Consider the following 17,614-nt stretch of genomic DNA (forward strand, 5'->3'; position numbering starts at 1 on the left):
GGCCTCCGAGCAGAATGGGGGAAGCGGACTCTCTGGGTTCTGCCGGTGAGAAAGGAGGTGACCCAGTCCAGGGCTCTGGCGCGGATTCCAGCATTGCTGAGGAGTGAGAGTAGGGTGTGGTGGCAGATGTTGTTGAATGCAGCCGAGAGGTCCAGGAGGATGAGGGCTGCGGTTTCGCCACTGTCCAGTATGGTTCTGATGTCGTCGGTGGCAGCGATGAGGGCGGTTTCAGTGTTGTGGTTGCTGCGGAATCCTGATTGGGAAGGGTCCAGGGTGTGGTTCTCCACGAGGACGCGGGTTAGTTGACTGCCTTTTCAATTACTTTTCCCAGGAAGGGGAGCAGGGAGATAGGCCGGAAGTTCTTGAGGTCCTTTGGGTCCGCCTGGGGTTTTTTGAGGACGGAATTGATCTCAGCGTGTTTCCAGCTCTCCGGGAAGGTGGCCAAAGAGGGTCCCTAAGGGCTGCAGCATATATTGTGCCACCCTAAGGGATCCCTCACCAAACACATTCACTCTGCCACTGCAGGTTGTGTGTGTTGGTGGGGAGAAAAAGTTAAAGTCAACATGGCATCCTTCTCAGGGTGCCATGCCCACAAATCACTGCCTGTGGCATAGGTAAGTCACCCCTCTAGCAGGTCTTACAGCCCTAACGCAGGGTGCATTATCCCACAAGTGAGGGAATAGCTGCAAGAGCAATATGGCCCTACATGATCTAAGTCTATTCTTTGACACTGTAAGTGTAGTGTGGCCATACTGAGTACATAGGCTGGGAGTTTGTTATTACAAACTCCACAGCTCCATGATGGCTTCATTGAAGACTGGGAAGTTTGGTATCAAACTTCTCAGCACAATAAAACCACACTGATGCCACTGTTGGATTTATTGTGAAATGCACACAGAGGGAACCTTAGAGATGCCTCCTATATTTTACCCAACCCTCTAGTGTATGGCTGACTGGTCTGTGCTAGCCTGCCACTAACAAACAAGTTTCTGCCCCCAGGGGGTGAGAGCCTTTGTGCTCTCTGGGGTCAGAAACAAAGCCTGCTCTAGGTGGAGGTGCTCCACACTTCCCCCCTGCAGGAACTGCAACACTTGGTGGTGAGCCTCAAAGGCCCAGGCCTCCTGTTACAGTGCCCCAGGGCACTCCGGCTGGTGGAGATGTCCTCCCCCTGACCAAGCCCCATTTTTGGTGGCAGGTCCGGTGGGAAAATTAGGTAAAACAAGGAGGAATGACCACTGCAGCTAGGACCACCCCTTAGGTGTCCAGAGCTGAAGTGACCCCCTTCTTGCAGAATCCTCCATCTTGTTTTGGAGGAGAAGGACCAATAGGGATAGGAATGTGCCCACTCCCCAAAGGGAGTAGGCACAGGAAGAGTGCAGCCACCCTCAGGGACAGTGGCCATTGGCTACTGCCCTCTGACCCCTATAATGACCCTAAATCTAGTATTTAGAGGCACCTGTGAACCTTGCTCACCAGATTCCTGGCAACCTCAAGAAAGAAGAAATACGAAGGACTGCAGATCCGACCCCAGCAGTGAAGACTCCAGCCGACAACTGACTTAGCCCCAGCCCTATTGGCCTGTCTGCAGCTTCAAGACTCCTGCTACAATAAAAAGTGACACATTCTGCAGGACCACGACCTCTACAAATCCCCAGAACGACTACTTGCCCAGCAGAGGACCAAGAACTCCAGAGGACAGAGGAAACCTTCCAAAAGGACTCCAGCACCGCCCCAGATCCGCAAGCCCTGTTCCACTCTGCATCCGACACCCACGGCCAGAGTCCAGGTGGCCCACCGGTCCAGAGACGGTCCCCAGGCAATTCCGAATTCAAGTCCGCCCTGGGTTGACCCCTCATAGCCATCACAACGACGCCTGCAGCCTGAATCCAGAGGTCCCCCCTGACTTCGACCGGATCTGATGAGGATTCCCGATGCCCAAAGTTACCCCTGCACCCGCAGCCTCCTGGCCTTGGGGAATCCGACCGACAGTCCAGCAAAGTCCAGCGGGCATCTCTCCTTCCTGTCCAGCCTTTGGTTTTCTGGAACCGAGCCCTGGACCCAGCCTGCAGCATCTTTCTAACCCCTGGGGTTACCCCATTGAAAAGTATTGGGCGCCCGATGCTGTGTTTGCACCCTATACCCGGCCGCCCCTGTGCTGCTGAGGGTATATTTTTGGTACTGACCTGTGCCTCCCTGCCCCCCAAGGTGCTGACCTAAACCCCCCAGGCCTGTGTCCTCAAACCGAGCAATCTGTGTTCTACTGAGCCCTCCCCCCCCAGTCCTCATAGGATTCCATTGAAAACCCGACACCAACTTTGACCGCTGCACCCCGCCGGCCTCGTGTTGCTGGTGGTGCACTTTTGGGGTCAAAGTGAACTTTGACCAGTGGACATCCTAACCCCTGAAGACTGGGATCATAAGTCGAGTACTTACCTGTTAACTGTGCTAACACTTTTCTTTCCCTAGGACTGCATTGGTCCCTATAAGAAATTGCACTGTCAATTTTTTTAATTGAAAAGTTTTACTTACTTGTTAACTGTTTTATCTGCAAAACCTAAACAAAGTACATTTGACACACATGCTTGATACTTACTTACAACTGTACTTACCTGCAACAAAGACCTTTTGATTCTAGTAATAAAGTAACAAAATATATTTTTGTTATAAAAAATAAACACTGGTGAGGAGTGTCATTGAGTGTGTGCCTCCATTGAGAAGTCATGGTCACCAAAGGAAGCGGTTTTAACTCTCTGGACCTTCAGCAGGAATTGCGTGGCAGATAGCAAATTACACACAGGTTTGTGCCACCTGAATCTTCGATAAATAAAGTCTGGAAAGCCTTGATGAATAGTATTGTTACAATAAAAATCCAACCATAGCGGGGTTTAAAATCCCAGCTGCAGAATATTCCTTTAGTCTGGGCAGACTAAACATATTTTCTTTCGAGGAAGCAAACAGGTTCCTGAAGCAATGCTTTATGTAGTTCTATGAGACATGCCAATCTTCCAATGACTGCTTGCTGAGAGAATCTAAACACCCTCTAAATGTATGCCTTTCAGTGAACAGTAAACCGTGGGTCAAAGATTTAAGCTGTCCAGAATTCGCCATTGTCCTGTTTGAAAAGGCTGTTTTTGTCTCAGGTACTACACCTCAACTATTAGGAGAATAGCTCATTCCTTTGGGGGTCACAAAGTCCATGCTGGTCTCAAGGCATTTATCTTTTTAGACAAGGCTCACGGCAGAATAATATTTAAGTAGTTTTAATAATTCTACTTAAACATTAACGTTTTCAGCTCAATTTGACTAACATATTTCTTGCAATATCATCCTTGTCCCCACCAGACCTGCGCTACAAAATATTTCAGTGTATTTGGTAGCAGTATCTCCCTGCCACATTCTCAGTATCTAGAGTCTGGGGTTTACATCAAATGAGATCTTTGCTACTTCTGCTATTTATGTGCACACTCCTGTCCAGAATCTCTGTAACTTGGGGCAAGCCCAAATTATGTGGTAAAAAGTACCTTCTTGACCACATCCTCCCTGACAAAGACAATTTTCATTCCTCCCGAACTGTACCATTTAAATTACCGCAAAGTAGCTCTCTAAATGTTTTGAGCTGGACTGACAGCAACTTCTCTGGGGTCCTCGACTGCTTCGTCCCATTCCCAGTCATCCATAGACTAGTTCTTCCTCCCACTTCCCACTAAGCCCCGAGAGCTATGGAAAATCATTATAATCCCTACTTTTCCTACACAGATTAATAAAATACACCACTGGTAAGGCATACCCTCCCCTTAAAAGGCAGCATGAAAAGTAAAACACTGCAGTTAAGTGCCCTGCTAGCACATAATTTACCCTGCAAGACTTATCATTTGAGTAAAAACATGCCCTCTGCCTCGCTGCCCACATGATCCTTTGGCTGAACTAAGAAAATGTTTGGCGGTTTATACAGACTTTTAAACCACCCAAAACTTCAGTCGATTGAGATTTCGACAAAGGTTGCTAGTCCATGCCTACCTCAGACACGCACATCTTTGCAGAAGAAGCATTCATTCACTTAACTATTGTAACAGCTCAACACAAGTAACAAATCAATGCATTCCGACAGTAGCACTGAGGCACTTTCATATTCAAAAGAAGATTTCACTTCATCTTGACACTTCACAGCATTTGCATTGACAAACACATTATAGTAAAAATAGCAAAACAAATTAAAATGTAAGGTAAAAGAATGAACGGATCAAGTCAGGCTGTAAAGCACAGAACGCACAATGGATATGTCAACCTTCTGGCCATGTTTTATAAAAGTAGGTAAGGTCACCTGGAAGCTCACCTGCTTAAAGAAGGCATGGCTCAGCAAACTGCTCGCGGAAGGTCTGTAAAAGAGAGCAGCGTATAGAAATAAGAAAATACACCAACAATAAAAGAAGTATAGTTGTAGATAAGATGTCTCACCATGCATAACACCCTAACCCTCAAGGGCTACCAGCTCTCCTAAAGTATCTTTTGGGTGTGTAATGGCAGAACATCCTCTCATGTATATTGATAATAATAATGTTTCCACTTATAGTGATGCTGTAACCTAAAAGTAGTATTGTAACAACATTCAAACAAATACTTTCTTGTAAGAATAATTAAAATCTTCACAATAATAAAGAAGAGGACATTAAAATATAATAAATACCCTAAAACGGCAGTGTAGTTAAGGGATAAAAAAACAGAGGAGGAAGAACTCTGTTCACATGAGGGAAGGTTGAGCCTTTTATTACAACCACGCGTTATGTGACCACCCAATGTGTGTGCATAATTACACATGTGAACATAAAATACAAGAGGCACTAAGTGCCTCTTGTATTTTATGTTTGCAATAGTGCTTTTAGCATCTATCAAGACCTTTTGGGTGTGGTCTTTCAAGAGTGCACCATTTCGAGATTCGACATTCTTCGTTGATATTCACCTCGCTACCCAGAGCGCCTAGTTTTCTCCCAGTATAATACACCCACACGTAGTTAGAGTAATTACACATGTGGCCCATGGTACAATATATAAAGTGCAAAACTTAATCTAAAATAGAAGAGTATAGACGGCACCGTAATTCAGGTACTTGATTAATTAGCATTAGAACATTGGAATGTTGTGAGCTCCATTGCAGACAATGGAGTGCTTCGGGCTTTTACTAGCTGGTAGAAGTTAGAGAGTCAACATTTCAGTGTTCTTTGTTGTGACCAACAGCTGTGAACAAAGGCCAGGCCAGGACTTTGTTTTATGTATTAGAAAATTCTGTCCTCTAGTGGCAGAATGTTGCAATAGTCTTTGGCTCTACTGACCATTAAAGGCCTGCTCCCTTGTTAAAGGCCCTCCTGGAGCGGGCGTTTAATGGTCTAAGGCTATAGTAAAACAAGCAAGAAGAAAAAAAATAGAAATAAATTAATAAATGCGAAGTTTGAACTAAAGCACAAGTTAAAACCAACATTGCGAGGCCATACAAAAGAGTGGTGTGCCTTAATGTGCATCCTTTTAAACAGCGTTCATGAGCGGACATTAACAAGCAAATAGTTCCTTTCTAAGATTCTGGCGAGGATTATACAGCTATTAGTTTGGCCTAAGGTGCAAAGATTTATTTGACGCCTTTTTGGTGACCACCTAAGGCAAGTCCATAGTTAATTCCATGTCACTTAGTGCAGAAGGAAAGAGGGATAAAGCGCAAGGTTTGGTCTAAAATACAAATTTGATGGCAGCATTTCAAGATCAAACAAAAGTGCAGTGGGCCTTGATGAAAGTAGTTCCTTTCTAAAGTTCTGACAGGGTCTAAAATACAAATATGATGGCAGCATTTCAAGTTTTAAAAAAAGGTGAAGTGTGCCTTGATGAGAGTAGTTACTTTCTAAAGTTTTGGCAAGGGATATGCAGCTGATGGACGTCAAGAGTTACATTCCCTTGGCCGGCCCCCAATACAATAGTATTTTACTATTCTCGCTAATTCCATTGGGACATCACAAGCCTAACCGATTCCCTACAAGTTCTTAACTTGTATTTTAGAATTATTGGCCTCACTTTACCAGTGCGGGACAACAACATAATAAGTGGCTAAGGGATTCAGTAGGGTACGTGCGCAGATGACCCCACCTCGGGGCCCCACATTTAGTTTTCTAGTGCGCCCTGACTTCCCAAAACGTTGATTCCAGGAGACTGATGTAGAGTATATTTTGAGAGCTGACCTGCCCAAAGAGGCCTTCAAGAATGGCTGAAGAGCTGCAGCTTTGTACGACTGGGGCAATCCTGGGGCCCCCAAAGTGTCCCTACAAATCGAGCACTTTGGACAATTGCCTTCCATGAGTTTTTAAAGCACACTTTAACTGTTGATATGTTACAACCGTATGGTTTATAAATCCGGGGTTTACATTCAAGGCACTAAAAGTGCTCTCCAAGTAATTTAACTAGGGGATCGATTCTGCTTTGAAGATAGCCTGCAATGCACTTTTCATTGAGCTTTCTTTAGTTGAGACGACCTGATAGTGACATTTTAGGATAGCCATTTTGCACTCAATTTCCTGGAATAGAGTGCCAAACTTCGAGAGTAGTTGGATGCAGCGTGTATGTTTCGGCAAACCGAAAATGTTCCTATAAGCTGAAGATAGACACTGCTCAAAGACATTCAATAGCGTCTTGGGGAAGGCAAGATGTCCATCATTTATAGCTGGTAGCAGTTTAGCCCGGATAGCTCATCTAATTTCTTCTGTGGTAGGAATGTGCAGATTTTGATTAAGTTTTGCCAATGCAAATGTTGTTTTTCCTGCTTTTTCTTTTATTGCCCTGGACTGTAAGAATACTTTGCTTGTGTCAGACAGCCATACACCCAGATAGTTGTATATACGTCTTGAAATTATGTTAAGCAGCCTAAAGTTCCATCTCTGCCGCTGTGGTTTTTTTTTTTTTACACTATCCAAAAATCAGAACCTTGGTTTTTGTAGCGTTAGCTGTTATGCAGTTCTTGGTGTTATAAGAAAACAGTATGCTTAAAGCCTTCTGTATCTCAATATGGGTGTGATCCAGAATGGCAAGGTCACCGGCGCTGTATAATTGGTAGTTTTAATGACCCGATTTTTGTAGGGACAGATTCCCTTTGGATAGTCCCGGCCCTAGATCAGCAGCACAAAGATTAAACAGCATTGGTGCTATTACGCAAACTTTTTAAAATCTTTTATTTGTTTTTATTTTTGTAGAAGCGAGAGTTTGGGACAGTTTGATTTAAACCCAATTGGCAGTATTTAAGCAATTATTGCGTTTAGCAAGTTTTTTGGTATCTCCCACTCAGCAAGCTTTGCCCATAAAATGTTGTTGTTTATGCCGTCAAATGCCGCACTATAATCTATGAAGCATGCATATAATGGACTTGACCTTTTGTTGCTGCTTTACTTGCCAAAAAAGACAGGGCTAGTAATGCGGAATGATGCTATTATCTGTTACCCTGTCCTACAGTTCACGCAGTAGGCCCTTTGCGCTCCACATTTAATAGGGTTATTAGCCTATAGTATTCCAGTTTGGTGCTGTCACCTTTTTTATTATTTGGATGCAGAAGGGAGCCCCTTCAAGATGCAGGAATATTACATGACAAGATACAGGCCTGGAAGAGATTATAAATTTGTGGTGCCCAAATTCTGCATCATTTCTAAAGATGGTCCCAGGTAGGCCATTTGGCTGGGGCGCACCATCTTAGCATAGTGTTTGAAGTATAGTTTTTATTTCCTTCACTGTTAGATGGACCGGTTCCTCTGCAAGATCTCCCATTTCATGTCCTGAATGCTCTTCCCAGAGGGCGAAGGGTTATTCTGGGCCTACATACAGAGATATAACATGATTTGTCCATTGTTCCACAGAGACACCATTTACTTTATTGATGGTTTTGTTGTTAAGACCATTCACATAGTCCAAGAATATTCTTGATTTAGGAGGTGCTAACAAGGGTAATACCAGCTACCATTCCTTCTCTAGATTTTTTTGTTTTAAAGCGCAAAGAAGTTTTTTTTTAATGTTTTGACCTTGCCTCTTTTATCTCCTTTTTTAGCAAGTGCTTCTTTGTGCCTTCTTTATTTAATTTCTGCCTTCTGAGTCTAACTTTTGCTTTGGTTGAGCGCTCTAACATCTATGTGATATTTGTGTTGGTGTATTATGGAAGTTTGTGATTTCGTTATGGGTTAATTGCTTGTAAGGGTTGAGTTCAAATCACTCACTGTTTTGTCCCAGGTTTCTAATCTTGTGGGCTGATGATCCTGCAGCTCTGAATTTTGTTGTTCTTTCCATTACCTAAATTGTATTTCACTATGTAGGGCCCACTTAGATGTTTTCACTAGTGAGTTTGCCTCGGTGCTCAAGGGGAAGCCAGCCACCTGAGCGGCCGGATCTGTATTGCAGCTCAGAATGATTTCAATGGTCAAAGGACAGAGTTGTGGACCGCATGAAACCCAAGGATTGTGGATGGTTTAATTTCCCATGTTTCCTGTAAGCAGGTGAGATCAAATTAATGATTAAAAGGTAATGGGTTTCTTTTTTTGTCAAACAGTGGCCAATCCAGCAACGTTCCAGCTTATCAATTTGAGAATCGGCCTAGCCTCACGTGTCCTTTCGCCTCATGTTAGATGCCCGATGCACCTTCAGCGGCCAGATTCAGAGCAGCTGACAGCCATCCCAAGCTGGCACGTGGTCCAGCGCCATATCATTTATCATGGGTACCCTATTTGTTTTGCCGCTCTTTACATTTGACAAGTGCACTTGTATAGTGTCATCCCAAGTGGGTAATGTGAATTGCTGTATGCCCTTCACTATGCTCCTTGTTTCGTTGAATTAACCCATAAACATTTTGTTTATGAGTTAATAAATGTGGGTATTTTTCACAAGTAAGTTGGCTTATAAATATATCCCAATCTTCAAATAAGTTGCACTGCTTTAATGTATTGTCCGTGTCATCAATATCTCGCCACAAAGTTATGGTTGACTCTTGTGCACTAGTATGAGATATTGTTTTGAAATGAATAGCCATTAAGTGATCAGAGGAGAGGTACGTCAGCGATGGTATTTTTTTAAAAAGCATATTATATTTGATCTCTTTAGAATGGTGCAAGCTCCTCTTGAAGTAAACGGAGGTGTAAAAATCAGCGGGACTGGTTTCACTGGATGGATAGTTTCGGGGCATTCCCTATACTTGACCTTAGACAAGGTGGCCTGTGCTGAAAACCCGTATTTTTTAGTGACTGACCAGATTTTAGATGCGCGACCTGGCTCAGTGTAGACCTAGGTTCGTAATACTCCATCCTTACGCTTTTATCCCACTCCATGCCTGCGGCCGATGGTCTTTGTGGTCTGTGACCCTTCGCAGGTTCATGGACCAAACAACCATAATTACTTTCTGCATTCTCTGCTGGTATTGATGGAACTTCCGGGGATTTCAGGCCTTCCAATGCATTACTCTCTTTTACTATCCCCTTTACTTGGAAGATTGGCTAAAAAAATTTTTAGCGAGGCCCTATCTTAGCTGCCCTCCTTGGAAGGTGCGCTGGCCTGGAAGTCTTGGCTGGAGCAATTTGCTTTCCTGTTATCTGTCTTTTGGAATATCTGGGTCCTGGTATTACTTAAAAAATAAATGTATTTATTTTAACATGTGTAGGTCTCATAACTATTATATGAACTTACAACTCCTTAGCAGGCGATATACAGCAAATTGCACGCGTCTGGCCAGCATCATAGATCTGGGAGTACAAATCCATATTCTGCTTCCAATTTCGAGCCAAGTCAAAACCACACAATAAGAGTTCAATACGGTTGTCCTTAGGTCACTTATTGGTGTTAATTATACAATACTAAACATTTCTCCCCTCCCACCCAATAACTTGACATCTTCTTCCAAGTGTGATTGTATTGCGGCTTTCAGTGCCAGTCCCCATCATCTTGCACTGTACCAGGCAGTCGTTGATAGGACTTATATTCACTATCAGTCACCACTGACCTGTGACAAGTGTTACCTGAACTCTACGAGAATCTTGCTATTCTGTTCTTACTGCAATGGTACAAATTTCATCTAGGCCTTATCAGGAGGGTGCGAAATCACGAGTCTGTAGATGGATTTGGTGTTATACAGTTTCAGTCTCTGTGTCAGTAACTGCTTTAAATGACTCCAAGACAGTATCCCATTCCATAGCGATTGGGTTTTTCTGCAGTCCTCTATTGCTTTCTACGTAGAGCTGTGCATTCAGCTAGGCCCCAGTTTTCTTCTTCTTCCATCCATTATGTTATTGTAGGTGCCGTTGTGGCTTCCCATCGTTTGGCTATTAATCGCTTCGCTAATATTAATGCTAAGGCAGCAAATCGTGATGTCACCGTTGTCCTCTTTGGTTCCTGGCGTTTCCTTTTGCAATTTTTCTCAGCCTTTTTTTTTATTTCTGTCGAGTAAAGGGCCTTTGAATGCTGGGAGGCGCACCCATGGCCTTTACACAGGGCGCTTCTGAGAAAGACCCATTTGTGGTGTTATCTTCATGTTCCGCTGGTGGGACGAAATCAGTAATCCTGTTTTGCTTAGTTAAGGTCCACATTTCGTCCATTTCATTAACCTTGTTATCCTCTCTAATTAACAGCACACCAAGGTCTCTGCTGTGCTGCTCTCTCTTGTTTGTTACAGGAGGTTTTGTGCGATTGCGTAAGGTCCCACAGTTAAATAATTCTCTAAATCCAGGAAGCTGCGTTTCATTTTTGGGGTTCGTGCTGCAGGGTGCTCTAAATGTTTTAAGTGATTCACTAACGGAGAAAGCCGGTGAGGGAGGGTGCTAACCTCGTTCACTATTGCTTCGAGGGTGTCGTATTGCTTCTCATGACTTTGGCTATTTCCCTCAGTGGAATCACTCCCTCCAAGTAGTTGGTGGTGTCAGCCACTAAGTGTTTGAATACATGAGTGGTCCGCTTGCTGTCCAACCTATAGACTTTTTAGGGTTGAGCCTGCGATAGCATACGCTAGCGCATGAGTCTCGCTTGCAGGACTGTTGTTAATTACAAAGGGCTTGAAGCCCGCCCGTTGCTTACCTTTTGTGAGTTTGCCTGGCACTCTTCTTTAAAGCTTCATAATTCATCACTGCAGGCCAAGCATCATTTACATTCCTGTCTGTGAGGCAGGGATCAAGCACTGATTATTTTAACTTAATCAGTGGCTGTCACCTGCTCCCAATGTGAATAAGACGCTTCTTTTTAACTTACAGGGCCCTGCAAACAGAAGGCGTGTGAGTGGAAAAAATGTGCGCAGCAGGACAGTTGCTAAGTTTAAAAAAACTTTTAACTCTTCTGCAAAGTTAACTCTTTTATTTTGCAGCGTCTTCTTTCTCACTTTGCACTCATGTTTTGTTTTTGTTGTGGGCGCTGTTCTCAAAAGATGACGATTAGCTAGTTCTAAATAATGCAAAGTTATATTGATTCTTTCTTATGTGCAATTTCTGAAATTATGCTTTAACACATAATCGTGTTATAACACCCCAATCCACCCCATTCCAATCCATGCCAATCCACCTCACTCAATCCAATCCATCCCACTCAAACCAGATGACTCCAGACTAATCCACCCCACCCCACCTCACTCCAATCCACCCCACTCTAAACAAAATCACTTACCCCAATCTACTCCAGTTTTACCACACTCTAATCCTCCTAACCCACCCTACTCTAATCTGCCTCACTCCAATCTAAAAGAATATGCCCCACCCCAATCCAAAACAATCTGCCCACTCCAATCTAAAACAATCCACCCACTTCAATCCAAACCAATCTGCCACTCAAATCCAAACCAATCCGCCTCACTCCAATCTAAAACAAAATGCCCCACTCAAATCCAAAACAGTCTGCCCCACTCCAATCTGTTCGACTCCAATCCAAAACAGTCTGTCCCACTCCAACCTGTCCTGCTCCAATCCAAAATAATCTACACCACTCCAGTCCAAAGCAAATCGGGCCCACTCCAGTCGGCCCCACTCCAATCTGCTCTACTCTAATCTGCTCCACTCTAATCTGCTCCACTCCCATCCGCCACACCCACAATCCACCCCACTCCAATCTGCCTCACACCAATCCAAATCAATCTGCCCCACTCAAATCCAAAACAATATATCCCACTGCAATCTGCCCCACTTCAACCCAAAACAATCTGCCCCACTGCAATATGCCCCACTCAAATCCACTCTACCCCAATCCAATCCACCCCCACTCTACCCCAATGCACTCCACTCCAATCCACCACAATCAACCACACTCCAGTCCAAAACAATCTGCCTAATTCAATACAAAACATCCTGCCCCACTCAATCCAAAATAATCTGCCCCACTCAATTCCAAAACAATCTGCCCCACTTCAATCCAAAACAATCAGCCCCACTGCAATCAAACACAATCCACCCTACTCCAAACCAAAACGATCCGCCCCACTCCCATCCAAAATATTCTGCCCCATTCCAATGCAAAACAATCTGCCACACTCCAATTCAAAACAATTTACCCTACTCCAATCTTCCCTATTGCAATCCAAAACAATCTTCCACACTTCAATCCAAAACAATCTGCTGCACTCCAATCTAAAACAATCCAGTGCTCACAAAAAAGGAGTTGGGCAGATTGTCTTGGACAGAAGTCGGCAGACTGGAGTGCAGCAGATTGTTTTGGACAATCCGTCCCACCCTGCCCCACTCCAATTTGCCCCACTCCAATCGCCATGATCTAATCACATCCACCACACTCCAATTCACCACAACCCACCCACTCTAATCCACTCCACACCAATCCAATACATCCCAATCCAATCTACCCCATTCCAATCCAGTCCACCTAACACTAATCCAATCCACCCCAATACACCCCATCACACTCCACTCCAATCCAACATAATCCACCCTACTCAAATCCAATGCACCCAACCCCAGTTCAATCTACCCCACTCCAGTCCAATCCACCCCACTCCACTCCACCCCAATCAACCCCACAGCAGTCCAACCCACATCAATCTAATCCCACCCAGTCCACCCATTCAAATCCATTCCATTTCATCCCACTCCAACCTAATCCCATCCAATCCACTGCAACCCAAAGCACTCCACTGCAATCCATCCTACTCCAATCCAGTTCACCTTAATCCACCCGACTCCAGTAGAATCCAGGCCACCTTAATCCACCCCACTCCAGTCCAATCGAGTCCACCTTAATCCACCCCACTCCAGTCCAATCAACCCCACTCTAAACCAATCCACCCCACACCAATCCAATTCACCCCACCACAGTCACCTGTCCAGTCCGCCCCACTACAAAATGTCCACCCCAGTCCAGTCCAATCCATCTCACACCAATCCATTCCACCCCACACCAATCCAATTAATACCAATGCAATTCACCCCACTCCACTCAAGTCCAATCCACCACAATCCACCCGACTCAAATCGAGTCTACTCAAAAAAAGTCCGCTCCAATCCAATCCACCACAGTCCAAAAATCCATGCCACTCCAATCTACACCTCTCCAATCCACCCCACGCTAATAGATGGCACTCCAATCCACCCCAATTCAGTCCACCTCAATCCAATCCACCCCACTCAATCCAATCCACCCCATTGCAATCCAATCCACTTCACTCCAATCCACCCCACTTCACTCCACCACACTCCATTTCACCCCATCCCACTCCAATCCACGGCACTCCATTTCACCCCACTCCAGTACAATCCACAGCTCTCAATACAATTCACCCCATTCCACTTCAAAACACTTCAATTTAATACAAGCCAATCTAACCCACCCCAATCCAATCCACCACACCACATTTCAGTCCACCCCACTCCAATCCAATCCACCCCATCCAGTCCACCCCACTCCAATCCACCTGACTCAGATCTACCCCACCCCACTACAATCCACCCCACTCAAATCCAATCCAACCCACTCCAATCCATCTCACTCTACCCCAATCCAATCATCCCCACCTCACTCAAGTCCACCCCACTCTAATTCACCTTGCTCTAGTCCAGTCCAATCCACTCTAATGCAGTCCACCTCATTCCAGTCCAATGAATACAATCCACCCTACTCCAATCCACCTCACTCCCATCCACCCCACTGCAAACCAATCCAGTCTACCCCACCGAACCCCAATCCAGTGCACCACACCCCAGTCTTGTCATTCCAGTTCAATCCACCCACTCCAATCTAATCTAATCCATCCCACTCCAATCCACCTCACCACACTACCTCAATTCCACTCCAACCCACTTCCACCCCACTCCGCTTCACTCTACACCACTCCACAACACTGCACTCTACGACACTCTGACACTGAACCACTGAACTCTACTCCCCTCTACGACACTCCAGACCCCCCATACTCCACTCTAGAACACTCTACGCCAACAAATTCCCTCTACAACACTACTCCCCTACTCCACTCTATGGCACTCCATTGCCACTAACATTTAGCCAGGCTTAACAGCAACCACACTTGTGTACAACTTGACACCCAATAGCTCTTGTATAGGCAAGACCTATTGCTTTTCCAATGCTTGTTTACCTAGTGTAATCAGTGGTTTGGCTACAGTTTTCATTAGGTCTAACTGGACCTCCGGTTTGTGTGACTGCCGTGTCAAGGTGTTGATGGCAGCCAACAGAGTAGAATTTAAGGATGTAAAAACAGAGTTGCTGGACATAGGTGGACCGCACTGAGCATCTTCCGAAATGCTGGCAGGGGTATCCTTGGAGGTACTGGCCCCTATCATGATTCCAGGGGGGGTCAGATACTCTTTCTTTGCTTTGTGTATTGATGTTCTATTAAAAAATGGACAGGTGGAATGACTCTTCCATTAGCTTCTCGAGTGCTTCCTGGCTAAGTGACTGGGAGGTTCCTCTGTGGTGCGAATGGTTTGATTATTAGTGAAGTGTGGTGCTGCCACACTATCTAATGGCATTGAAAACCCCTGCACCAAATGATTACAATCCCTGTCCCTGAAGCTTGGCTGTTTGAGGGGAGCATGATGGATCTGTGCAACTGTTTCCCCTTACGGCTCAGGTGTATCCGCTCCGTTGATTCTTAATGTGTTTGTGAGTTGGTCCTGATAGGCCCCCTGAGTGATGGTATCATGAATGGTAACTGTTGCAGCAGTCACCCCAGCTGAGATTAAGTAAACTATGATATCTTCAAGGTCAAATACAATTTTTGTGCATAATTTTGTACGTTGCGAAGTTTTAAGATCTTTGTTATGTATAGCCATTGAAGGTCTAATTCTTTGAATTCTGGAACTTGTACTTTTGTTTATTCCATCAGATGGGTGGGGTGATGCTTGACCTTATACACTATTTGTGCCGAGTATTTGGCGAGAGAGGCCAGTTAGTTGTGTGATTGTGGGTGGTGGGTCGTCATTCTCCTGCAACCCATGATTTATTTCTTGCTTTTCCGACGATAGCTGCTGCTTCATTGCCCTGTTAGCCCTGCTGGGCTGCCCAATCTTACTGTGGGCCATGGTGTTAAGTTTGTGATTCTCAAATTATTTATGAGAGATTTTCCAGTTTAAAGCAAACACTGAATGTCATGAGGCCCTCCATAGCGACGTGGCTTCTGCTATGACAGTAGATTCTTTCAATATTTGGATCAGTAAGCAACACCGAAAGGATGAACTTTACCAGTGCCTCGGACCCCAGGGCCTCTTGCCTGTTCAATTGCCGCCATTTTCGAGATGATGGGGCGAAGAATAAACTAGACAGCAGGTCACTGTTTTTGAAAGCCTAGGCGCGCTGTTGCTGCAACAAGCAAGCAAATTAGAGCAGCAACAAATGCCGATAAGGCGGTTGTGGACCAGGCGTGGGGAAAACGTGACAGTAACAGCAGCAGCAATAATAGGCGGGAAAGAGTGAGGGCTGCTGGATATGAGGCAGTGATAGGTGGCGATGTATCAGGGTAAGCGGGGGATGCAAGGGCAGCAAGCCGCAACAAACACTTATTGGGCCGCTTCCGCTGCTCTCAGGTCACCCACGGCACTACACACCTAGTGCTGCAACTCTTACCGCGGTAGACACGGTATTGCCTCTGCCCCGAGTCGGGTGAGTCCACCGGGCCCCGGCTATGCCTGCTGTCCACGGCAGCTTACTTCCTCACTACCGCTAACGCTTTCCTCCCGCTCCAACCCCGCCGATGCCGGTATTCCTGGACTGGCTCTCGCTTTCCTCTCTCCTCCCGCTTCTTGCGTTGCAACATTCAAGTGCACTCATTTAATCCATATGTGATTCAACCCTTTTGAAATTTAAAGGCCGAATGTGCACTGATCTATTGGACACCCCCGTATCTACAGAGCTATTTTGCCAACTTATTATCCTTGCACAAAAGCATGATCCTTATATCGTATATGATAACCATGCTCGCGCAATCGTAGTCAAGGAGTGAAATCCGATATCTTCATAGTTTAAAATAGGATTGAGGGTCATGGATAGGATACAACTTCTGGTGGTTTCTAGAGAATAGGGTTCCGTTGCCTTTAGAGGCAGGACCATGGCACACTCATATCATGGGCGAAGACTGCAGAAAGGAAGTTTTGTCACAGCAGTGGGAAGGTGCCATCTCATACCACTTCATTGTCTTGTGAAAAAAGTACCAGCTGCAGGAGACGTTCAAGTAGACCACCACAGCACTATAATAGAAACAGTCAGCTCTGCCCACAGTTGACCTGTGTAAATGAAACAGATAATGTGTTCACCATAACGTCTGAACTAACTGTTCCTATAGCAGTATAAAATATCTGCAGAAAATCACAACACCGTGAAGACTTTGGTTAACCGCATAAAGTATAAAAAGACACCAGAAACAAACTTTGGCCCTCAGGTTGTTAAGAAGCAGCGACTATTTTAACCTGCCAATGGCATACTAGTATAGTTATTTTACCTTCCTGCATACGTTTACCTTGTTGCTCACAGGTAGTGATCATCCATCACAAAACCATATGTATTAGGTAAATGATGTCTGAGGGCTGAGTTAGATATTGGTGGGTGGATTACTCCGTCCCATGGTGACAGATATCCCGCCCGCTGACTTCTAAATCCCATTATCTTCTATGGGATTTAGATTTTATCAGATGGGATATCCATCACCGTTATGGCGGAGTAACCCATCCGCCAATATCGAAATCAGGCCCTAATGTGTTGAGTGATGCACTGCTTCGCAGCTCTAGATTTGTGAAAACACTAATGTTAAATCTCCGTAATCAGATTAGAGAGAAGACAGCTGCAAGCATTTGTGCACTTGGTAACGTCTGTTGCTTCTATTTATTAAATAATATTGTGGCTGCAACTAAGTATTAGTGCACTTTACCTCAAACAACTATGCAAATAGTAATAATCAGTGACAGAAGAAAAAAACAGAAAGGGAGCTAGAGAACTTTACAAGGTGTCTTGAGGGTCTTCAGAGATGCCCCTAATTACATCTGAAACCTGAACAGCTTCAAATACTGTAAGTAAACCGGGTTACTGGTTGTGCAGGATGTGAGGCCTGTGCAAGCAGTAGGTCCAGCATTACCCCCTCAATGGGAATAAAGCACCCCACTGTAGCACAGGGTAGCAAAGAAGA

The 17,614-nt window shown here is 44.9% G+C and overlaps 1 protein-coding gene across 2 annotated transcripts in view; it reads right to left on the bottom strand.

Annotated features, from left to right (window-relative positions):
- The window catches only part of STRADB (STE20 related adaptor beta), a 138,063-nt gene that overhangs the window by 9,536 nt on the left and 110,913 nt on the right, over positions 1 to 17,614 (bottom strand). For both annotated transcript variants that reach the window (XM_069226066.1, XM_069226067.1), the window contains exon 11: positions 4,334 to 4,376. In XM_069226066.1, the coding sequence (XP_069082167.1) occupies positions 4,334 to 4,376 (43 nt within the window). The remainder of the gene's footprint in view (positions 1 to 4,333; positions 4,377 to 17,614) is intronic.

This window comes from Pleurodeles waltl, chromosome 3_1, assembly GCF_031143425.1.
Source record: "Pleurodeles waltl isolate 20211129_DDA chromosome 3_1, aPleWal1.hap1.20221129, whole genome shotgun sequence".
NCBI classification, from domain to species: Eukaryota; Metazoa; Chordata; class Amphibia; order Caudata; family Salamandridae; genus Pleurodeles; species Pleurodeles waltl.